The sequence below is a fragment of the Pezoporus occidentalis genome, unplaced genomic scaffold (assembly GCF_034315485.1).
Source record: "Pezoporus occidentalis ecotype Australia unplaced genomic scaffold, CSIRO_AGI_Poc_V1 ctg35, whole genome shotgun sequence".
NCBI classification, from domain to species: domain Eukaryota; kingdom Metazoa; phylum Chordata; class Aves; order Psittaciformes; family Psittacidae; genus Pezoporus; species Pezoporus occidentalis.
In genome coordinates this window covers 1,460,329-1,483,411 of record NW_026915483.1, presented here as the reverse complement: position 1 = coordinate 1,483,411, position 23,083 = coordinate 1,460,329, and the positions used below count along the sequence as shown (strand labels likewise).

Sequence of the window (23,083 nt, the reverse complement as noted above, 5' to 3'; positions counted from 1 at the left end):
TCAAAGATGGGGATGGGAGCAGAGGTGGCCACTGACCCACAAACCTGTGTAGAGCTCTGCTTACCCTGAAGGCTGTTAGCAAACTCTTGGTCTTGTTCCCAAAAAGGCAGCAAGAGGTAAGCCTCTGCTACAGGCGTCAGTTGCCACATGGGCAAATGCAATACATGGATTATTGATAACCGCATCCTAGGAAGAAGTGGAGCCTTCCAGAATAGCAACAGTGTATGATAAAATCTAACACATAAATGGAGCCAGGGTTAGCTGCACAGAGAAACTTAGTGCTTGAACACTGCCTGTGCTGGAATCTGTCACAATATGTATTACAACCTTATAATGAGGTTAGTTTATAAATTATTAATAGGTAATATGAGCACCTAAAAGATAAGAATAACATGTATTATTCTCATCAACAGAGAATGCTTTTTTGCAGTAATAATCAACCTACTGAACTCTGTAATCACCTGTAACAATTGAGACCTTTTTGTGAAAATACCTATTAATTCTCACTCTTATAAAAGGAAGTTTAATACAAAACATGCCAGTAATGGGCATATAATAGGAGATCACTTCTGTATTACTATTTTGTCTTTCAGCACTTGCTCATCCTTCAAGACAAGATTCTTCTGTAAATAGGAAATGTGTCAGCTAGAACTTACGTGTGAGGAGAGAGAAATTCATCTTTCTTCTACTGTATTTTGTTAGGAAGCTCAGGTTTTGAGCTGGGCAGTAATGGCTTAATGAAGGAACAGTTTGTTACAGCAGTACATACAACAGCTGTGCAAGTAAGTTGTGGTATGTGAAATGACATCCTCTGGAAGTCATCCCCCCCTGCAATGACTGTTCCATATCAATCAGATCATAGCCTCTAACTGCAGGCACAGAGCTGGATATCCAAGCAGGGTGATGGCCCCCTGTGTCTGATCACTACGTACCTCATATCCAACTTGGATCTCAGTTCATCTGGGTATCTGACAAAGACTGGGGTTTTTTTGCTCAACACAGAAGTCATAATTGCAGGAAGGCTAAAATACCACTGTCCTGAAGCTCATTCCTGTCTAAATGGCCTTAAATCTGGGACTCCAAATAGCGGTTTTGTGCTGTTGCGTGAGCTATAATCGTTGTAATGACACGGTGTGAAACCATCCGTCACCCTGTTTTACACAAGCTAAACATGAATTGTAAAAATCCAGCATGAAGTTAAGAGTAAAAATAAAATATCTGGAATTCTGTTATTTGGAGGTTCTGCTGCTATTCAGTTTAGGAAGACAGTGATGTCTCCAGTGCTGTAGAGGACCCTGGGGATGCCGTGGGTTTAGTGCCACAGTTTTCCATACCCAGTGTGAAGGAGCTGACTATATAACTTAACATCTATATATATATTCTCATCTCCTGTGAGAACTTGAACTGCTAGGAAGGATGCTACTTGCTTTTCACTGTGGCTGGGACAGACCCTTAGCTGTGTGGATGCAGGCTACCTTTAGCAGAGTAACTGTAGATCTTTCTTCACATCACTTTGCCAAAGTACCTTCTGTCCATCACCGGAAACTGAAGTCAACAAGGGAATGGACAGGAAGGATTGTGGTGAAGAAAATGGCTGATCTTCTGATATTCCAGCAGTAGATAAAATTAAACAGAAAAAAAACCCAAGCCCATGAAAACCAGAGCAAACCCCTTCCCCTGAGGAGTAGCATTTTCAGTGATTATACTGGGAATAACACACCACAATAGGATTATGATGACTGCAAATGTACCATATTGAAATAAAATTAGTTTAAAAGGAATGAACAATATCATCATCAGGCAGCTTTCTTGCAAGGTGGGAAATAGCTTTAATAACTTTATTGTTGGAACTAGACTGAAAAATAGAAAGGCTCTCCTTGCCCCAATACACCAGTGATTGTGTTAAAAGCAGAATCTCTGGGTCTAGAGGGCTCTTTTGGTGTTCCCAGCCTATGAAAAACAAGGGCTATGGCATGCAGCTGGAAATCAGCAATGCAGAGCGTTGAGATCTCATTCAGGGATGGATGTATTTCAGAGTATGGAACCAAACAGGAATATTCATTATACAGAAAGTTAACACATCATGCTGTCTAGGAAGGATGCTGAGAAGTGGCACAGGAAAATCAATAAAGATTGAAGTCTCTGTAAGTGCAGGCAGAATGTGGAATAAGAGCTTCAAAGGCAAAAAATCCAATTGCCAAAGTTAATATTACCTTTCTGGGACATGCTCTTTGGACATAATGAGAAGGAAATGACATAATGGGACTTTGGTCTCTATTTTGGGAATAGACCACTCTATTGTCTGAGAGCAAAAAGGGGATGAAAGATTGTTCAGGCTGAAAATTTGGGCATGATGTCCTCCTGGCTGTGATGTGAGGACACCAGCCCTGCTCAGGGCTGTTCACTGCTGAGGCTGTGGTTAAGTGCCTGTTAATAACAAATACCTGGTGAAAGCACCCAAAGTGATGGGGTTTTATGCTATTTGTGAGAGAATGGACTTTCCTCATCAGTTGTTAAGTCTGTGGGGATGCAGCTGCCCAAAGCAATTCCTTGAACAAACTGGAAATCACCAGGAGTGCATTGGACTGGGTCACCAGTTGGTACCCTGTGTCTGTGACTTCGTGATCATTTCCCACATTAGCTCTATCATATTGTGGAACATGGTTTTCCTCCCACGTATGTGTACTGGCACAAGCATAAAACCAGGGATAATACGAAAGAAATAAGGGCATATAAAGTGGGGGTGAAGGGGGTAGGAAGCTACTGATAATCCCTTATTTGTGACCTTGGTGTAATTTGAACAGCTTTATACCATTTATATTAAATCACCGTGTTCTTTTTGCTTGTCATTTTGGAGCTTAGTCTTTCTCTTTCTGTCATATCTTTTACATGACAAACTCCATCTTAATGTATTTTTTTGGCAGTTACATATTTAATCTTCCTGCTTCCTGTGGATACCAGGACAACAATGTGTTTCAGAACCTACTAAAGCAGATCAATCAGAGACAAGTCATTGATCTTTGCTGGGGACTGGGAGGTGCTGAGCCCTGGCTGGTGAGCCCATGACTCAGGCTGGGGAATCAGGAGGAGAATTCTTGGCAAATAGGGAAAACTGTGCTGTGACAGGGTTATCTGAGGGAGTTACTTGAATCAGTTGTTCTACCTGACACACTCATGAAGTGTTCTCCCTGTTTGCCAGGTGAATGTTATGAGGATATAAGGGCAGGAGAGCTGGCTATGGCACGGGGCTGTTGTGCCATAGCACCATATGATGCAAGAAAGATACTGGGCATCTTCTAATGCATGTAAATGGTAAACACAAATAATGACATTAACATTACACAGCAGATTAATATGAGGTGCGTAAACCTATCAGATGAAAACCCCCCTGCCTATTGCAAATGTACTTGTGATGCCAAAACCCCAAAGATTGAGAAAATTCAAAGGCTTTGTTACATATGGCATTATCAACGAATGCAGTATTTTAGCTTCATAATATAAGAGCCTACTGCTACAGATTTCAAGAGGTACATCACTGCTAGGAGCTCATCAATAGCATTTCTCAAGTGCATAGAGGATCTATAGCCTGATAGCAGACAAGCCACCTGCATCCTTTTTGTTTCAGAAAAAGAAAATGGGGAAAAAAAGAAGAGCAAAGGTTTACTTATGGCCAGTTTCACAGGCTGCAGTCAATTTACAGGTCACCAGGAGACTTCCAGGGAAAGGCACAACAGGCTCTAAGTAAGAGGCTATCTAGAAAATTGGATTTAGGTAATAAGGAAGTTTATTTAAAGCACTAAAACTCAGAAGGCAGTCTTTCATAGCCTAAGTTACTGAACTTTTAAGAGCTTTTCTGATTCCCCCTCAATTATGTATAAAGCAAAACTATGGAAATTATATTTTATTTGCAAAACTTTCCATGCCTAGATTAAGTGTTAAATAGCTTATAGAACCGTAGAACAGTTAGGGTTGGCAAGGACCTAAAGATCATCAAGTTCCAACCCTCCTGCCATGGGCAAGGGACAGCTCACACTAAACCATGTCACCCAAGTGTAACCCTTTTACTTTGGCAGCTGCTTTTATATAGCTACTATAGCCAACAGCTTGTTTTGGTCACAGTGAATTCAGAGTCATGGGTAAACTGATGTTTGATTTAAATGACATTAAATGATGTTTTAAATTAAAATTACAACTTAGAATCAGAGAGTTCATCTGATGGGCTCAGAGTTCATCCAGCAGTTCTGACACTGAGACAATACAGTTAAAGGTAAGGATTGGAGCCAGCTGGGAACAACCCCTGGAGGATGAAGCTGTGTGGTGCTGATGGGCCCATCAGGCTGCATGTAATGAAGGCCTCAATTTATTGTTTTTCTATGGCTTTCTATTCTTTGTGATTGTCTGCTGATGGAACCCGATAAGCACCTTGTTACAGGAAATTGCTCATTTATCTGGTACATGCAGGACACCCCCTTTCCATGCCTCTTGTACACCACATAGGAACCTCTTTGCAGAGAGAAAACAGCCAGGCTCTTTGTAAGAGATCATAATTTTCCTCCCATGCGTTGGCTGAGGGAGCGCTTAAGTTCTCATTTTATCCTGCAATCAAGCTCGTCAGCTCTCCCCTTGCTTTTCCTTCTCAGCCAGGAGCTGAAGAGGATTGCAGCCTTCTCCTCTTAAAGGGGAGCACGCCCCAGAGATCTGATGCTGAACTACAGAGCGTCCCGTGCCATAGACCAAAGGGGTATCTATCTGAACTAGAGTTCTCCCTCCTTCACGGCGACTGTCATTGTCACCAGCATTTGCTGCCTCACTAAAAGGCAGCACATCAACTGGTGGATAAGAACACGCTGAACACTGTGGGACATGCTGACTGCTTACTCCAGCAGACTGTCAAGTCTGCATCTGTGTCCCACGTGCAGCCTACCGATGACCCAGCATGGAGTTAGTGTAAATCAATAGGAAATGGGCTGGCCAGGCTGCTCTTTTCACCCAAGTGTTAGTGGAGCTGCCACCTGCTCCGTAACAGCACATGGAGATGGGGCAGGTAGTGGGGCAATGCATGGGCTGTGGATCTCCTAAACCAGATTAATGTGAAGGAAGAACTTCAGAGCTCTGCTCACTCCTGGCTGCCAGTATCATGCCCTGATGAACCCATAGACCATAAACAGTGCAGAACAACAGCTATGTTACATAGGAGCCTGTGTACTCAGAACCTGCTAGGCCTCATCTTTCAGATGGAGCATCATTTTAGATCATAAAACCCCAGCAAAACAGCTAATGGACGGTTGTGCCGCATTTCCTTCTATCGAGCCTTGGGGCTTCCAGCCAGCAGCACTATCCTTCCAAGACAAAACACACAAACCTTCTGGCTTCCTTCTCATGTTGACTCAGAAACTCTCATTCAGCAGCTCCTTAGATAAAGGAATGAAGTATTTATGATTACATATTGTGTAAAATATCCTGTGATATCAGATATGTGACCAACAGGGACTGAATTTGGGAGTGACAGACATTATGAGCCAGACACAGAGAGGGTGAAATATGAAGTATTGGAAACTGCTCCCATAAGAGACATGGAAGTGAAATGCAGAATCTATCCACAATTCAAACCCAGAACACCAAGCGCCAGCAGAGCCGGCATCGACTCCGAAACAAGGATTTCAAGACATAAGGAAGATAACAACTTCAGGAAAGAAAAGCGAGCCCAGTGACTGTCAGATTAATTGAACACAGTGCCAGGAAGAGACTGCTTTGTGAAGTGCTGCCTCTTAAAGCATTACAAAGTCAGAGAGACATCAGAAACATTGATTGGCAGCAGAGGGGAAACAGAAACCACGAATGATCAATAAGGCAGCTGCCAGATGGTGGGGGTGACACATCGGTGCTTGAAGTACTTTGTGGAGCTTGAAGTGGCTAAAGAACAGGAGTGGGACCAGCCCATTGATGAGCATCAGTTTGTATGTTGCAGAAGGTTTCGCAAGCACACCTTCTGGCATTTGAATCCATTTAGTACAATGCTGCTGTTATTTGTTCCTGCTTTGCACGGCTGTAGCAGCCTCTGCAAGTCTTAAAGGCTAAACTCTTTAGCTCTTTATAACAAGAACTCGGGACCTCCTGATACCACCAACTACTTCAGGCGTATTGTTAGTAGTGGGAAGTGCTGGTAAATCATCTCTTTGTTGCCAAAGTATTGATGAACTACTGACTCTATGTTTCCACTGGACACAGATCTCAGCCTGGCCAAAACCCCAGCAGAAGCACAGAATCCAAGGACATTTAAGGGGCTGCCTTTGGTTGTCCTGATTTCTGTAGTTGCTACAGAGAAATCTGGTCTTTTGTCCCAGGTGATGTTCCCACTGCCCAGCCACTGCCTTCCTTGTGGCTGCTCCAGCTCTACTTCTGTCTTAGCTACCAATGATTTAGGAAGAGGATTACACCCTTTCTTCAGAAGTGTTCTAAACACCAGGAGACAGACCCCAGACTCGGCTGCATTCCTGCATCTCCCAGGCTGTCTCTCCATTGTTTTGCTGGGCAATGTCTCAGTTCATCCTGTGTTCAGAGGATTTCCTCCTGCCTGTCTTCAGCAAGGGTCACACTTTTTTTCCTGTCCCAACAGGGACAATTTTCAACCCGCTGTGAATAGGCCAGGGGGGAGGTTTCCTTACCTGGCCCTGGGTTAGACCTGCCAGGTTTCTGTTCTTCTTGCAGCAGGTGGTGGTGACACATGTTCTGCTTCCCATCAGCTCCATCCCTCAGGCACTTCCTGGACAAGCGGTATTTAAGCAGCTCTTTTCCCTACGAAGCGCTGTGTACCCACTTACCTGTGTGTGTAGGGGCTGTCATCTTTACAGAGGCAGGGCAGCCAAGCTGGGCAGAGGAGCCTTCCCTGAAAGCCATGCAGAGGGCACTGGGCTGCTCTTGCTGCTGTAGCATTGCTTAGGACATGCCTGGCAGGCAGGGAAGCAGCTCCCTGCCCTCCCACATGCACTTCCTCAGCAGCAAGGCAGTGGGGATAGCTGAAACAAGGGCTGTAGGAAGCATGCTACGAAGTCAGGGCTTTGCAGGAATCAGGCTGTGCTGCCAGCACTGCCATGTCACACTTGCCAGTCCCCATCTGGTGTCCCAGGCTTCGTCTTCTCCCAGTCAACCAGGATGTGGACGATATAGGTCCATAGCAGCAACACAAAAGAAGGCAGACATAGAGTGTGTTGACTTTAACAGCAATTTTATGTCAACGAGCAGTTCCCATTATTGCTGTTTGTCTATGTGCAGGTACTGCTCTGGAGGCTGCGTGCTGGCAGCAGACCTGCATGAGAACATACCCAACCAACCCAAGCAGTTTTCCCACAAGAACAACAGCAGCAGTAACACACACACTCAGCACAGCATCAGCACGGGAAGCAGTGTGCAGAGCTGTTGAGGTTTTGTTGCAAAACATCGTATTGATAGTGTAATGTGTGCCCATTTCAGTGTCTGCCTCGGCTCAGGTGCAGCAGGGAGGTACGGCCACTAATGTGCTCCATGGGGAGTATTTACCGGCTTCTTTCTAGGATTTGGAACATCTGTCCCTCCCTCCCAGCCTGAGATGGGGATGAGTACTTCTGCTTTGTGTACCACAGCTCTGGGGTTGGTCAAGCACTGAGTAGATGCAGGTTATTGCAATAAATCAGGTGGAAGCCCTTGTTCCTCCAGGCAGACATCTGCTGATAAACCAGCCAGCTCTAAGGAAAGGCACACCAAAAGCACCCATCAACGAAGCTCTGAGGTCCCAGCGAGTGGAGACAAGTCTCCCTTTCAAAAGGCATTCTGAAGGGTCACAACAGCCTGGGCAGGACCAGTGGTGGAGAGGGAAGGGGGTTACTGGCAGCTCACTAATAGGTAGAGACAATTAGAAAGTGATAGTTGTCTCCACTGTATGTGACTGAGAGATGGCTCCCAGCTGAGTTCTGCTTGGAGAGTTGAGATCTAATTAAAGCAGGCCTTGGATCTCATCATTCTTCCCGCATGCCTGGGACCATAAAATACTGACTGGTGCATCTGTTCTGTGTGTGTATCGGATGCAAATAAGGAAGAAGTCTGTAAATACATCAAAAACCATACTTTATTTTATGTATAGCAATACAATTTACATATTAAATAACACTATAATAGAATGATTTGATATAGTTTAACATAACAAAAAAAAAAAAAAGATTCTTCAAGTTACAAAAAACCCCCAAACAAAAACCAAACCAGAACGAACAAAAAGATCTCCCTCAAAACACTCCCTCCCACCCTGTCCCCAAACCAAACACCACATTTGCTTTTGTTTCTTCTGAATGGATCAATGAGACAAACGTATCCAGTGACTGGCTAAAGTCTAATTCCTATTGCACACACTGACAATGGAATCAAAATAAAACTAAACCCCAACTTGTCACAATCACTGCCCCAAAGGAATGACGTGTGTGGAAACCTTGTTTGGAGTGCGCTGATGGTGTCTCACTACCTGGGTACACAGAAGGTATGTATTCACATAACCACCACAGAACTAGGGAGGAGGTGAAACTAGAAAAAAATTAGCTTTATATGAAAATATAAAATTCTATGATTATATACCATAGATACAAAGTTCCCAGAAGATGCTTATATCCAAGCAACAAAATATTTACAGTTTTAATGACTTTGCTCTTTTAAAAATGAAGGAGAAAAGAAACGAGGAGTACACGTGAATGCTTCGGTCTTTAGAAACAATGGCTGCTCGCTAGTTTCAAATGTCCTAACACAACACAAAGAGTCACTACCCCAAATGTTGGAGAGTTGTGACGTTGTATAAAATTGACTCGTCTCCTCTTTTGGAGATGTTTTATTCGTAAAACTCAAGACATTTTGCTTGAAATTAATTATCCTCTGTAGAAAACGCTTCCTTTTGCAAAGAGTTAACAAAAACACTAAAAACAGTTTAAACAGCTAAGACAAAGTAGAGGCCAAATCTCTTCGTTACAGTTCCTTCTCTTTCTTTATGTTTGCATTCCTTCTCCTCTGATAAGTAAAGCCAATGTGGTTCACATTGTTAGAATGGCAACAAAGAGAAGAAGAGCAAAGGGGTAACAGTAAGAGTGGAATTATGTCTGTGGCAAAAAAGGAAAGGAAAAGAAGCAAAGCAATGCAGTGGGTTAACAAACAGGCATTTTCCCTTCACATAAAAATTCACTGGCACCGTTTGAACATAAACGTCAGAACACAAGATCTGATGTCCAAGGACATGGATTTGAGAAAGACTGCTAAATCTTTTAAGACAACTACATTTCATTTCTTCATTTTGAAATTAAGTTGGTGTTGTTTTGCTGAGAATTAGTAGTTACGTATCTTTGGTAGAATCAATATCCGTGTTTTTTAGCTTTTAAATAAAATACATCAGCTTAAAACCAAAAAGATTGATAAGAAGGCAGTTGTGCTGTGTCATAAAGGTTCTTCTCCTAATGTTCCAATATATCACTCAGGGTTCAAGCAATTCAAGCAGTCAGAAACTGGAAAAACAACTGAAATTTTGCAGATCCTGTAAATGGTTCCACTAACCTAGAACAGACTCACAGCACAGCAACAGTCACACACAGAATTAGCTTTAGGGTTTCTGATTTTTGCTTTTTCCTGTTCCTATGTTAATATTGGAAACAGACACTGTGAAATACTAAGGACACACGCTGTTTAAAATGAACATTCTTTACACCTTGGTCCTGCAGAAGAATCAACTCTCCCAGACCTTCCTCCTACCCATACCCTGTGTCAGTAGCATGGGGGCATTCAGCTGAGACTGTCACCCATTTTAGATGCTCAGATGACACAGCAGCTTTCCAAGCATTTCCTCTTGGATAGCTTGGCTGCTCTTATGGACTCAATGCATAGAAATCTTCTGTCTTTCACATGTTCTGCAGGCACAGTACATGTGCAAGACATGGAGATATAGTATTTCTAAATGTAGATACACATATGGATGGGCACTTCAGTCCTTTTTGTCCTTACTTCTCAGGGCTGGTGCTGAGGAACACATTTCATAGTGATGGGATATACTCGGTTCTCTTACTTTGCAGGCTGGGAAGTTGTGATGCTTGAAAGCCATCCTGACTGAATTCCAACTAGTGGTTAAAGCAGGGAGTGAAAGGGGTTGGTGTGGCAAAAGCAAGGCTGTAGAGTGGGACTTTGGCCACACGCTCACAAGAGCATCTCAGCAGAGCTCTGAAAGCACCTCTCTGAACACACACTCCTTCTGAGTCCCATAGAAAGGATGCAAATCCACGCACCTACTTCCAGTAGGATAGATTCGGCTCTTCCACTCTCTTAATCCTGACCTTCACAAGCAATTCCTGGCTTCATACACTTCAAGGCTAATGCATCACTACCATCTATTGTTTTCCTGACTGTCAGCACAGCTCTTAACACACAGCTTGAGGCCCCCCTAAGAGAAAAACCCATGGAGAACTCACAGAACATTATTTCCCCATAGATTAAACTCCAAGCAAGTATTTCAGGTGTGGGAAAATGCCAATGCAAATGCATGGGTTTCTAAAGCACCTACCAAAGTTCAACCCCCGCAGCCTTCTTGCACTGATTTTTGAAAGCTGCGAGAAAGGACTGAACCAAGGATATTCAGGCAGTGTGTCACGAACCACAGTTATCTTCCATCATGCCACTGAAATGAAAAGTAATCATCTGAAAGTACTGAACAAATCCAACCCTCTTGATGCCTGCCGTAATCTTTGTGTCACTTCCCTCTTGTCAGGGTTTGAATTCTTAACTTCTCCCTACACCTCAACGGGAACTTAAATACTTCAGCCTGAACTGATCCAACTCATCGAATCCCTTTGTGCAACCAATTGGAATTCCCTGGGGCCAGGATCACTGCTGGGGGCACAAAGGGGGTCCCCAGCCTCTTACCCTGGCCAAAAGACCACTCAGCAACACCTTGCAGCAGCAGTATATGGAAACTTACTTCAACCATTCTCATTACTGGGAGGTAGTGACCAGAGAGCCAGCCTTAACACCTACCAGACATTAACTAATTCCCTCCTTGGGGCTGGCCTGTCCCAGTGCAAAGGGGGTGCAATCTACAAAGCACTGCTTTGAGACATTTTTTAGCTGTTGCTGGACATGGGATTTCCTTACTGAAACCACAGCTATACTGCACTGTTCAGCATGAGCAGTTACTTGGATCGCTTGTATGGAGCGGGGGTTCGAACTGAGAAGTAAGAGGTGACTGTGTAAAAAGCTTGCTGATGAATTCTGGAATACTTTGGTGTTAATCAAGCGTATCTATTCTAGGAAATCTTTCCGTTATTAAAAACAGAAGGCCAGATGTCAGCACGTATCAGTTGGCATAGCTCCTCTGCTCTCAGTGGGGCCGCATGAGGGTTGTACCTCGGGAGCTTCTGAATCAAAATACCTACTCTCAATATTAAGCAGTTCACTTTCAGCTTCCTTGTGGGTGAAAATGAACAGAGCCTTGCCCAATGGCAGTATTTCAGCAAGGCTGGACCGGCAGAAATTAATGGGTTTACATTTAAATAAAAAAAACCCACCATGCTGTAACATTTTGACAAGTTCTGAAAAATTCCAATGCATGTTATCTTCAGTTGAAATCTAGAAGCAAAGAAACTAATGCCATAGATAAGGGATAGCGCCTTTAGCTGTATACCAAACGTCAGGATGGTTGAAACAACATAATTCCTTCTTTTCAAGGCAGATTCAGTCACCCCTCCCTACTCAGCTGAACTATGAAGGACACCATTAGCTTTAATTTTCAGGAGAATTAAGTATGTGCTTACTTAATCCTGTTAAACAGGGATGGACCTTGCTGAACTGTGACCAAATACGCAGGAAAAGGGAGCCAGTGAGGATGTATACTTAAATGCTCCAAACAATAATTCAATTATTTATGGAATCTGGGGGAAACCACTTCATTGGTGTGGGAGGGATAACACAATAAGCTTGGTTTGTGCTAAAGAATTAGTCTGGCAAAAAAAAAAAGAGGGAGAATGTAACTTTATAGGTAGTTTTTTTTATTAGTTTGCTTCACCAGTAAATATGGATCAGTACTTTATGTTTTAGCACTAAAGTATGAAAATTACACACCTGTAAAAATGGCATCTAACAGTTATGAAATTAAGAAACGCCTGTCATCATGTAACATACCATTAGGTGTGAGGTCATAGTCAAGAAATAGTAAGGAAATTAATGTGTTTAAAATATTGAATAGCTTAGTACTGTAAAATATTGCTACCTTCAATATAGCTGAAAACAGGTCTGACTGGGGGTTGGAGTAGGTTTCTCACTGGATTGGCTCTGATGAGAATAAAACCATCTTTCCCATCACAGGGCTGGTTAAAAAGCTAAAACCGATGTATTTCTGAATACATGGGTAAGCTTTGAAACTGTAAAATCAAAACCTGTCACTGCGTCCCATATATGAATTGCATCTAATTTATAATTATATTGTAGGTAATTTATATACTCCATGTGAAGCAAGTATTAGGCCTGTAAAGTGGACAAACCAGCAATTTGAAACAATAGAGAAATAATTGTTTCAGCTCCACAAGGCTACTACACCTTCACTGCAGCTAATCATCACCTGCCAACTTCTGTAGGATGAACACTGCTCATCCGCTCCACTGGAATGCAGAATACCAAAACTGTGACATGATCATTAAAGGAATAAATATGATATGAAGGGGTTCAGTATCTGTTGCAGAAAGAATCCATCTGGCCTAGCATTCAAGATTTAAGATTCGAGGGTCACTGTCGTTAGCAAAACTTCGCTGCATTTAAACGAAACAGAAAAAAGCGTATGCTTGCTGTCATGGAATGTCACATCAGGGCTCGTCTTGGATTAGAATATTATAGGCAGTAACACTGATCATATAGTGCAAACTAGATAAAATTGTGTTTCACTGCGTGAAATAAACAGAGGTGCAAATGCTCAGTAGGATACCATTAAGACATAAAATGGCAAAAAATAAATATCAAAACTTTTATCAGTGTAAAAAAGTAATTGGGTTATTGTATAACCTAGAGTCTGGCAAAAAAGGCCTCAAAAAAGTTCACTCAGTCTTCAGAAGTTCTACAAATTAAGTGCCTTTTCAGGTTTCCAATTAGACAAGAGACTCCATGCTTTCTGCGGGATCAGATTCGTCACTGGCCATCACAGCACCATTTTTGTCCAGTGTCATGGGACCGTTTCCATTTTCCTTAGTGCTGACCAAGCTTAGCATTGCCTTATAAAGAAACTGGTACTGTTCCTGGAAAAGAAAGACAAGTTATTTAAGCACACATATACAAGTGGCACTTAAACGTGGCATTTCCAGGGAAGGTCATGGATATTCATTACCAGAAGCATACATGTAGCAAAGAAAAAGACTTAGAGAGCAATCACTTCTGTTAATCTAGTTTAACCTTGTCAACCCAAAAGTCCAGTTTTGGGTAGATTATATTATTTCTGGTAAATAATCTAATTTCTTATATTATATACTTATTGAATATAATTTCTGGTATTAAACACTACAGGAGGCTAGGACAATACCTGAGACCAGAGGCCCAGCCCCACGTTGTTCTCTGGTACCACAGGGCCATGCACACTGAGGCAAGGGTGCTGCTTTTGCTGTATAGTTAGTGAAGAGAACCAGTGTTGAAGCTCTATCACCTCCCTGCAGTCCCTGCTGCATCCCTTCACATTGTTTAAATACCACAGCTTAACTTACAGGGCAGGCAGGGGGATGATGAGAAGCTGAAAGGTCTTTCCCTGCTAGGGCTGCCTGTGCAGCGGCCCCCTAACTGTATCAGAAATAAGCTTAACTGCAAAGCAGAGACTAACAGTGTGGGCTTCAGGGTCATGGTAAACAACTTACAAAATAAAAAGCTCAAATGCAAATTCCGCTTGGTAGTAGAAGCTGTAGGGCTTGATAGCATACACAGTGTGTGTTTTAGTTCATGCGTTTGGTCACAGATGAAAACCTTGTAAACTAGCCATTTACATTCCATTTAAAGACTTACAATGTCTGTAAATACTCCAGGCCGCATAAGATTTATCATCTTTGCCACCTGGAACACATCGACAGCATTTTCGTTCTCCAGTTGCTGGGACAGAGTGGTAAGGGCACATAGCGTTCCCGCTGACACAGCTCCATACCTGAAAAACCACACCGAAGGAAGAAGTTACTCAGAAACAGACCAGGGGCACTAACACCGAGCCATGAAAACATTGATACAGTCTTGTGTGATCACTGTAATTCATCTCTGTCTCTATTAAATGCTTGTTTTATACTAGCTGATTCTTAGCAATTTTAATTTATAGGAGAGAAATTTGATGGCACACCAGTCGTCTCAGGGTATCTGCAGTATTCAATACAAAGAAGTGTATCAGCAGAAGAATGTGAGCAATTTAAAAATACCCAGCCTATAACACTGAAATCAGTTCTCACATGCCACATGTCCTGAAAGCATCTGCATTATAGTTGAGTGTATTTTAAATTCATTAGTGGGAGCTCAAGCAAAACAGAAATGATTAGAAAGAAATGAGACTTTTCCTTTTCCTCCACATCTGACAATTACAGAAAGCTAACATGGATATGAGGTGCTCACAAGTAAATGGGGCACATCTCAAAGTATTCCTTAGGTCTGATTCATTGGCAAAGACAACATCCCTGAGCTGGGCACCCAAGAGACATTTTGGATTCTGAAGAGTTGAGCTGTGCTGTCATTTGGTAAGAACCTGAGCAATGGTTATGCATCAGGAGCACGACTCACTGCGTCCTCGAGATACTGGTCAGGTAGAAACCTTACTGCTGCTGTATCTGTGGCTATGCTTGAACCATATGTGCAGCTGCAGGCAGAAAGGATCCTAAGCAACAAGGGCTTGTAACTGCTTCTGAGGAGCCTCAGCTCTCCTCTGCTCTCCCAGTACTCAGGAGACCGAATCCTGTCTGTGCCATGGGTCTGCTCTGCAACTTTGAGCAAGTCTGTGTCTAAATGTCCCACCTGTAAAAGGGGACATTGGTGATGACTTGTTCTGTAAACTGTTTGGAGAGTTAGCTGTACATGAGAACCTAAATAATCAGCAAGTGCTGCAATGCCATCTTGTATAGCAAGATCACCACTAGGAGCTTTTACAGTATTCCTGTGGAAATCAAGACATATGCTGACTTAACTTCACATGATTTTTCCAAACTCAATTTGCTTAGAAATGGGAAACAAATCAGATGACAACAGATCTGCTGGTTTTGATGAAAAGGCTATAGGAGAAGCAGCAGAACCATATAGCTGGCTGCGACTTATCTACAGGGAGAGCGGACGAGGTGGCCAGTGTATGTGCCTGATGAGATGCAACTTAAATGCTTCTGAGAGTTCAATGGCCTCATTTTTACTTGGGCTGATAACCTCCACCTCCCAACAATCTGAAGGCTTTTCTCACAGAAAATTATGCAGCAAATCTATTTGCTTTCACATGGGTAGTTATATTTAAAAATCTTGACATCTGTCTTGAGTTGGAATATCTGAACTTCTTTGAAATGTTGTTATTAAGTTCATCCCACCATGTACTTCCCTAAATACCACATGGAGTTAGTGTCTGCGAATTCATGTGTTTGGAATTAATCTGCAGTTGTAATTATTAGCGGATTATGTGATAGAGTTGCTGCATGTAGTAAAGGGAAATTTTCATTTTCAGCTACATTTGCTTAGGCTCCAATGAAAAGCAGAATCCACATTATGTGTTAGGCTTAAAAATAAAATCATTGAATACGACAAATAAACCAAAAAAGCAATTTACAGAAAGAATGACTCAGCATTGTTGGGAATGTGATTTTATTTTTTTTTTTGTGTCTAGCATGAAATGCCCAAATCAATAATGGTTCTAATTCTGTAAAACATAATCTTAAATACTGCAAGAATAGCAAAACCTCAGACTACCCAAAGCATGAATATTAAAACTAGCCTGGAATTAATCAGTGCTGGCAAAAGGCAACAGAGCTTACACTGTGCATTAGCAAGGCAGGAGGTGGTGGAAGAAAAACCTGTTGCAGCAGCAACACCCTGATGTGAAGCAAAAGCTCTTTCAGCAACAGCAATGTTTTTGCACAGAAGGTGAAGAGTTCCCAGACTTTCCCACTAATTCTGTTTTGTAGCAAGGTCTAATGGACTGGAGCACGGGGAGGTGCAGGTATAGCAGTCATTGATGCTGGCTCAGTGTTCACTCCAAGGGCAACCCAAGCAGTAGCAAAAACTGGGCTTCCTTGGGTTTTTAAGGGCAGAATGACTCCAGGAAGTGCTCTGCCCACCAGGAAAATAGCCCCTTCAATGAGATCCTGTTGGATTCAGGCTCTGGCTTCACTGTGATGGTATTTTGCAGCTCCACAATGCATGCAAAGTAGTAATATGCAATGCAATATTTAGCATCCTTTATAACTGGGCATTCAAGCATAGCTGGCAAGACAATGCTCACCACTGCACTACAAAAGGAGAGAAGTGCTCGGGCATGCTGGCCTTGTGTTAGCAGGCTCCCGCCCTCCCACTTGGCACCATATGGGCTCCTTAGAGTTATGGGGAAGCAGAAGGAGGGAGAATAAATCTGCTCTCTAAAAACCTGGCCCCTTTGTCACAAGATACTTCCGCTGCTCACCCTGAGACACAGCTGAGCAGAGCTTGTTCCATCTTACACAGCACATTAAACCTGAGCTGTTAGACAGGAGCTCAGGCTACTCTGAAACTGGCTTCCATAAGCCCATATTGGGCCTTATCTAAACCAGGGCTCTGCTGGTTTCTGAAACAAGCTGTAGGATTTGTACTGGATACTTCCATGTGCAGAAGAACCCAAAATACAAAGCAAACACATCCTCACTTGCTGAGTTCACCTAAAAGTATGACGAACTTAAAAACTACACTAAGCAAAGTGTATTTAGCCTCAGATGCCAACTGAAAACTCACCCCTGTAAGTCTAAATATTCTGTTCCTGTTCTCTAGACCAATAAACCCCATCCACTCCATTCCATGCAAGAATGGATATCAGTCCTAACAAATATCTTATAGCTGAGTAACTCCTTGTACAATCTGCACATAAATGGGAGAAAAGAGATGACATACTCATCATGAACTATGGTGGGGCCATCCCTCGTTAAGGCCTCTTCCTTGATTACATTGATAAGTTCAAAGGTACTGCTTATGGGAGCATCTGGGTTTGGCCATTTAGGACACTGAAAGTGGCGCACCTCCAGAACGTAGTCATCCTGCAATGAGAAACCAGCCTGGGTGTTAGCTACTTTAGTTTCACATTTATCTACTCCAGGTAGAAAGAAGGAAGAGCCTCACTACAAACCGAAGAGATACCTTCTTCTTTCACACAGTTTATATAGAAGGAAGACAACAGACACAAGGCTGTAGTATCTCTGTAACAGTGAATGCCCTAAAATCATGCAACTCTAACAAAATGTTTAGTTGAGAAATGTTTTTATATTTGAGTTCAGGGCTTTGCATCCACATAAACCTCTCTCAGAGCCCCTATAGCTCCAAAGCCAACCAAGTGAAGAGCAACCAAGGAATTCAAATTTTAAAGGGCTTGCAAAGTGATGTTTTGCAGCAAAATCCAGCCACAATCTGGAAGCAGACTAGAGGCAGGTTTATAGCTCAAAACCAATGTCCTTACATAAAATCCCTTAATTAAGACCCCCCCCAAATAAACTATAAGTTTATAAATATAACCTGAATTTTATAAGCAAAAATAGGACAATAAACCTTGGTTGTCCCTTACAAAGAATAATTAAATCTACTTGTGTAACTGTAAAAAACAGTGTTTTCACTTTCAAATAAGACAATTAATACTATGGTCTTACTAGCTAGAAGAATCTACCTGGAAGTAGAAGTGAGATGGAGAAGGAGCGAACGAGAATACCTCTCCCCTGTGAGCAACATGCATGCACATGCATTTACCAGTAAATCATCTTCAGAACTGTTTCTGAACTCTCCTTCCATATTTAAAGGACATCAATAACATGTTGGTGAAAAGCCAAGACCCATATTTGGAGGTTTATTTTACCTGGGTTGCTTCAAGGATAAAGTCATGGATGATAATTTGCTCTTCGTTAGAGAGGCACAGTCTGTCTTTGCTGATAAGGGTCACAGTAAAGGCCTCACAGTTCATGGATTCCTCGCGACTTGGCCAGTACACAAACTCATCTTCTGCCTGAAGGAATGAAAGAACACACAACTACAGCCTTCCAGACCCCTTGTGTGTGTCTGAAAAATCCAGTGGATCAAAAAATTGGTTTGATAAGTAGAGATGATCAGCAGCTCACCTTTAAAAAACATCTCTGTCTAAACCAGATTTACTGTTACAGCTGCCAGATCCTTCCTCTGTGTGTCCAAACAGGTAATGTCTACTTTTTAATTGGTTTCATAGGGAAATGCTTATCTTCGCTCACTCATATTGAACCTTTATATTGTATCCCAGGTTTTATTACCTCCTGTCCACACAGCTTTGCATGAAAATCAGATACCCGTTTAGAAAAAACATCACTGACCTTTAAAGATTAATTGCTTGTTATTGTTAATTTGTGTTTATTGTGGTCTAATCCAAAACTCAAGGTCTGTGCACTAGGTCTGGTAGAAGACTGATGGACACTTTTGTAGGGCTTGACTTTTTAGGAGCAAGGGGAGGAGAAAGGAAGAAACCCAAATGTTCTTAGCCTTGAAAAAAACACCGGCTTAACTTAATGCAAGGTCCTCAGAAAAACTCCTCTCCTGAAGGGACACTGTAAAACCTCAGTGAGACTGTGAATGGTGGAGGAAGCTCAGTGCTGCAGTAGCCTAATTGACAGGATGTAGAGAACAGGCTGTCAGAAAGCTTTTCTTTAAGAAAAAACTGTGAATTCTTAATTTACAGCAGAGAAAGGAAATTAGGCTCTGTCACCACACACCTGCGAAGCCTGTTTCTCCTCCTGGCTTTAGGAGCCTATCATCCCTGCAGTGTAAGCACAGAAGCTGCTCTGGCAGCATGTACAGCACTGCACGCTTGTGTCTGAATAACCCACGTTAAACTTGTGAGAAAACATGAACTACGAACCTACTTCATCCCACTGCACCCCTGAGCACATCTCCAAAACCAGGCTTCTTTCTGTGGGCCTGGAGACTCAGCGCACCTGATATGCAAGATACTGTTGAGATTTGGGCCTTAAATGTTTATTCTGAAGATGGGACTCGGGGTCCTAAGTCCTCTGAGTACCTTGACAATCTGCTCTAAATAAGCAGAAGTGCTAGCAAGCAATGTAATATGGCTGGAGAAAGTGACAGGTCCTTATGCAGAAAGTAGCTTGCATTATCACCTTGTCCCTTGGCATTACACATTCAGCACCTTGCCACTGTCTCAGTCCTGTGCCAGCCAACACAAGCCACGCTAACCATCAAGCAAACACATGGGCTCCACTGCCCCACAGGCCAGCCTCCACCTTGGGAACAGCGGAGATGAAAGAAGGGACCGGGCACCCTTGCAAGGGATGTGGCTGAATCCGGCATTCCTCCTTTACCTTTTAATCACTATTGTTCTGCAGAGCTATTCCATGTACTTGTAAAAACAAGATCAGCCTCTTCATTTCCACCTGACACACTTTCATTCCATTAGTGCTTTCTGATTTGATCTGATTGCTCTGAAGGCTCTTTGCCTTGCAGTGCCTGCAGTCCCTTTCATCGCAAAGCACGCAGGAAGCATATTGACTGCTGCCTCTTTAGTAGCCCCTCATGACTGCTATTTTCCTGCTGTAATGAAGGTGGTTTCTTTTCCATTCTCGTCTATAACCATCTATTCACCTCAGTGATGCATGCATGAAAAAAAGGACTGTTTAGTTCTTTATCCTTTTCAACACGCCCTCTTGAGACATGCTAGTAAATCTGGAAGTAGTGATTAGCATTTCACCTGGGTCTCCTTATTCTCTCTCCCTCTGTCTCGTTATTTCCACTTAAATTAACATATATGTTTGCTTTTCACTTTCATCAAAAATAGCATTTGTAACCTTGAATAAGCATAGTCTTGCATGGCCTCAGCTTTAAGCCCCTGGGAAAACAAGCAACTATTCTACTGCCCCTGCTTTGTATTTCTGCTCCTCCCAAAGTCCTTACCCATGGCCCTGGCCAATCAGTAACATCGTTGTCCTGCATCCTGCCATCCAGGCAGCCCTCAGGAGCTTTCACAGAACCATGGAATGGTTTGTGTTGGAAGGGACCTTAAAGCTCATCTAATTCCAACCCCCCTGCCATGAACTGGGACACCTTCCACTAGACCAGCTTGGCCTCTAAGAGGCTGTCATCACCAGTGGGCTGCCTGTGAGCACTGTGATCCATGCAGCTCAAGGTGTCTTTCCCAGGGATGAGTGCAGAAAGGGAGAGCAAAAATCAAGCCCCACGTCTCCAACCTGTCTTTTTATAACAAGCTATAGCGAAGTTTGAGAAGGTAGCTCAAAAACTGGCTGCAGCACTGTGCAGGGAGGTACACTTCAACTCACCAGGCTCTGGTTGTCCGGCAGCATGACAATGATCTGTGCATTGTGGTCCCAGATCATTCGCCAAAAATCTTTAGTCGTATGTGGCAGCGGATGTTGGGTTATGATGAACTCATTACTCCTGTAGTAGCCCTTTTGCAGCAAAACAAACCACATGGTTACTTACTACTTTCAACACTTTCAAAGCATTAATTTAATCTTTGGGGACACATAATGACCCTATTCCATTTTATTCCACAATATTTTCACACATGCTATAATTTTATAATTCCATTTCCATTCTGCAGAGTCCCTGATGTTTTCATTTACTCTAAATCCCACTATTTATCTGACTATCTTACAGAAATACACATTCCACCTAAATGCACCTTGTATTTAATTTTTTTAGGCAACAATCTTTAATAAAACACAGCTAATAGCTTTACATTATGGGGAAGGTGTTAAAATCTCATCTGTTAATACACAGCCATTACATACAGAATTAAGACAATTACAGGCATCTGGCATTTAGCACCTTAGAATTGATTTTACTTTGTAATTAGGTGTTGGCTTCCTCACCATGATATAAGAGGCATTAATGTAATCTGTTCCCTTCATTCCAGGCAGTGGTGCCAAGCCCACTCTAGCACGCTCAGCTGTAAGATTAAAATGAAACAGAAAGAAAAAGGAAAGGTAAAAACAAAAAGATCAAAGTCTGCTCATGGCACAATGAAGAAAGTAAGAATTTCTCAGATGTTAACAAACCAAACAGCATGCAGCTCCCATCTCCCGCAGGAGCAGGCCAGCACTTTAACTGACTTAAAGCATTGCCTGCTAACACAGGATATAAAAGAGAATGTTGCACATATTCCCACAAGGACAAAGTAATTTCAGGAATCAAATTTTACTATAGCAAAGATTTTCACAGCAGGCTGAATTACCAAATAACAGTATATGCAGTGATAACAGGGAATTTCAGGTAATTCTTGACTGTAGTGTTCCATTTGTCTCCAGCAGCACACAAACCCAGCTGATTTATTTTGTTTTCCCTATCACTCCACAGCACCACCATCATTCACTCCTCCCAGCTGGAGGCTGAGAGAACCTCCAGAGACAAAACCCTTCCCTAATGGCTAACCACCCAGAAGTGTGAGTGTGTTCTTCAGCAGAGCTATACACCTCCGTGTTTGAGGGCTGGATTCAACAACATCCTCAAACCAACTGACAGGCCCCAAGTGTCAAACTGAAATCACTGCAGTGACAGGACACGCAGTGCAAAGCCATATAGATTATTTCTCCCCATTCACATTTGGGTTTAAGATAGATCCTGATGACTTTCCTTTCAATTGACAAACTCCATGTCTGTGCCATTATTACTTTGTGCTAAGCTTATAGAATCATAGAATGGTTTGGGTTGGAAGGCACCTTAAGATCATCCAGTTCCAAACCCCCTGCCATGGGCAGGGACACCTCACGCTAGACCACGTCACCCAAGGCTCTGTCCAACTTGGCCTTGAACACTGCCAGGGATGGAGCATTCACAACTTCCCTGGGCAACCCATTCCAGTGCCTCACCACCCTTACAGTAAAGAATTTCTTCCTTATATCCAATCTAAACTTCCCCTGTTTAAGTTTAAACCCATTACCCCTTGTCCTATTGCTACAGACCCTGATGAAGAGCCCCTCTCCAGCATCCTTGTAGGCTCCCTAGCTTGGCTATTATCTGTCCTGTATGCCCTTGGTAATGTGATGGCAATGATGTTGTGCCCACGCTTGGTTTGCTCATACTGCCTGGCAACCATGCAGAGAGTCTATGTTAATGACTGTGAAATTGTGTCCTTGGGCACTAAATACCCTCATATCTGGGGAAGGCTCGGAGGCAGAAACTGAGTGTAGTAGCTGAATTACAAACAACTTGTGCCAATCACACTGGGAGATCTCACCTGAGCTGAGAGCACTATCAAAGTAGTTCTCTCAGTATTATATAGCTTTATCCCCTACCTAATAATTCAAATTCTTAAGCACTTCAAATTAACATTTCACTTGGACAGTATATCTGGCTGACACTGTCACTATTTTCTTTTGTTCAGTTTCATCAGGGTAATTTGGAAAGACAAGACAGCCCGGCCTGAACAAAAGATTACATTTCTCCTTCCTAGGGGCTATGCCTTTTCATGCATAAAACCAGGAGAATTCAGTACAAAAAGTTATGCTAGGCAGTAATCAAACCAAAGATGCGATCTTACATGGCACAACTGATGAGTTCCTGTTCTTCTCTTTGTTGCAGTCTTTCTGAGCACTGAAGCATTCCACGTATTTTGCATTACACTGTGTAACCAGCTGAAAAAGAATAAAGTAGTAAGTCAGTCCTCACAGTGCTCTAAATGGAGACAGGAGGTTTCTTTGCCAACTCCTGTGAAAATGCATTAGTAGGAGAATAAACTACATTGTTAAACTTGTTTAAACTACTTGAGATGCCAATGGAAATCATCCTTTTCATACAACATGTTTAATGGATAAAAAGATTTCTGCAGCTCTCAGCATCGAAACATCCTGAAAATGAAGTTCCATTAAAATGTATTTTCACTGAACAC

General features: G+C 42.5%; 1 protein-coding gene across 2 annotated transcripts in view; it reads right to left on the bottom strand.

Moving 5' to 3' along the window:
- Positions 1 to 8,083: 8,083 nt before the first annotated feature.
- The window catches only part of PTPRG (protein tyrosine phosphatase receptor type G), a 416,775-nt gene continuing 401,775 nt past the window's right edge, over positions 8,084 to 23,083 (bottom strand). For both annotated transcript variants that reach the window (XM_062630206.1, XM_062630207.1), the window contains exons 24-30: positions 22,736 to 22,829; positions 21,069 to 21,145; positions 20,514 to 20,642; positions 18,056 to 18,202; positions 17,107 to 17,249; positions 14,023 to 14,158; positions 8,084 to 13,271 (exon numbers count right to left, since the gene is read on the bottom strand). In XM_062630206.1, the coding sequence (XP_062486190.1) occupies positions 13,125 to 13,271; positions 14,023 to 14,158; positions 17,107 to 17,249; positions 18,056 to 18,202; positions 20,514 to 20,642; positions 21,069 to 21,145; positions 22,736 to 22,829 (873 nt within the window). In that variant the 3' untranslated portion in view covers positions 8,084 to 13,124. The remainder of the gene's footprint in view (positions 13,272 to 14,022; positions 14,159 to 17,106; positions 17,250 to 18,055; positions 18,203 to 20,513; positions 20,643 to 21,068; positions 21,146 to 22,735; positions 22,830 to 23,083) is intronic.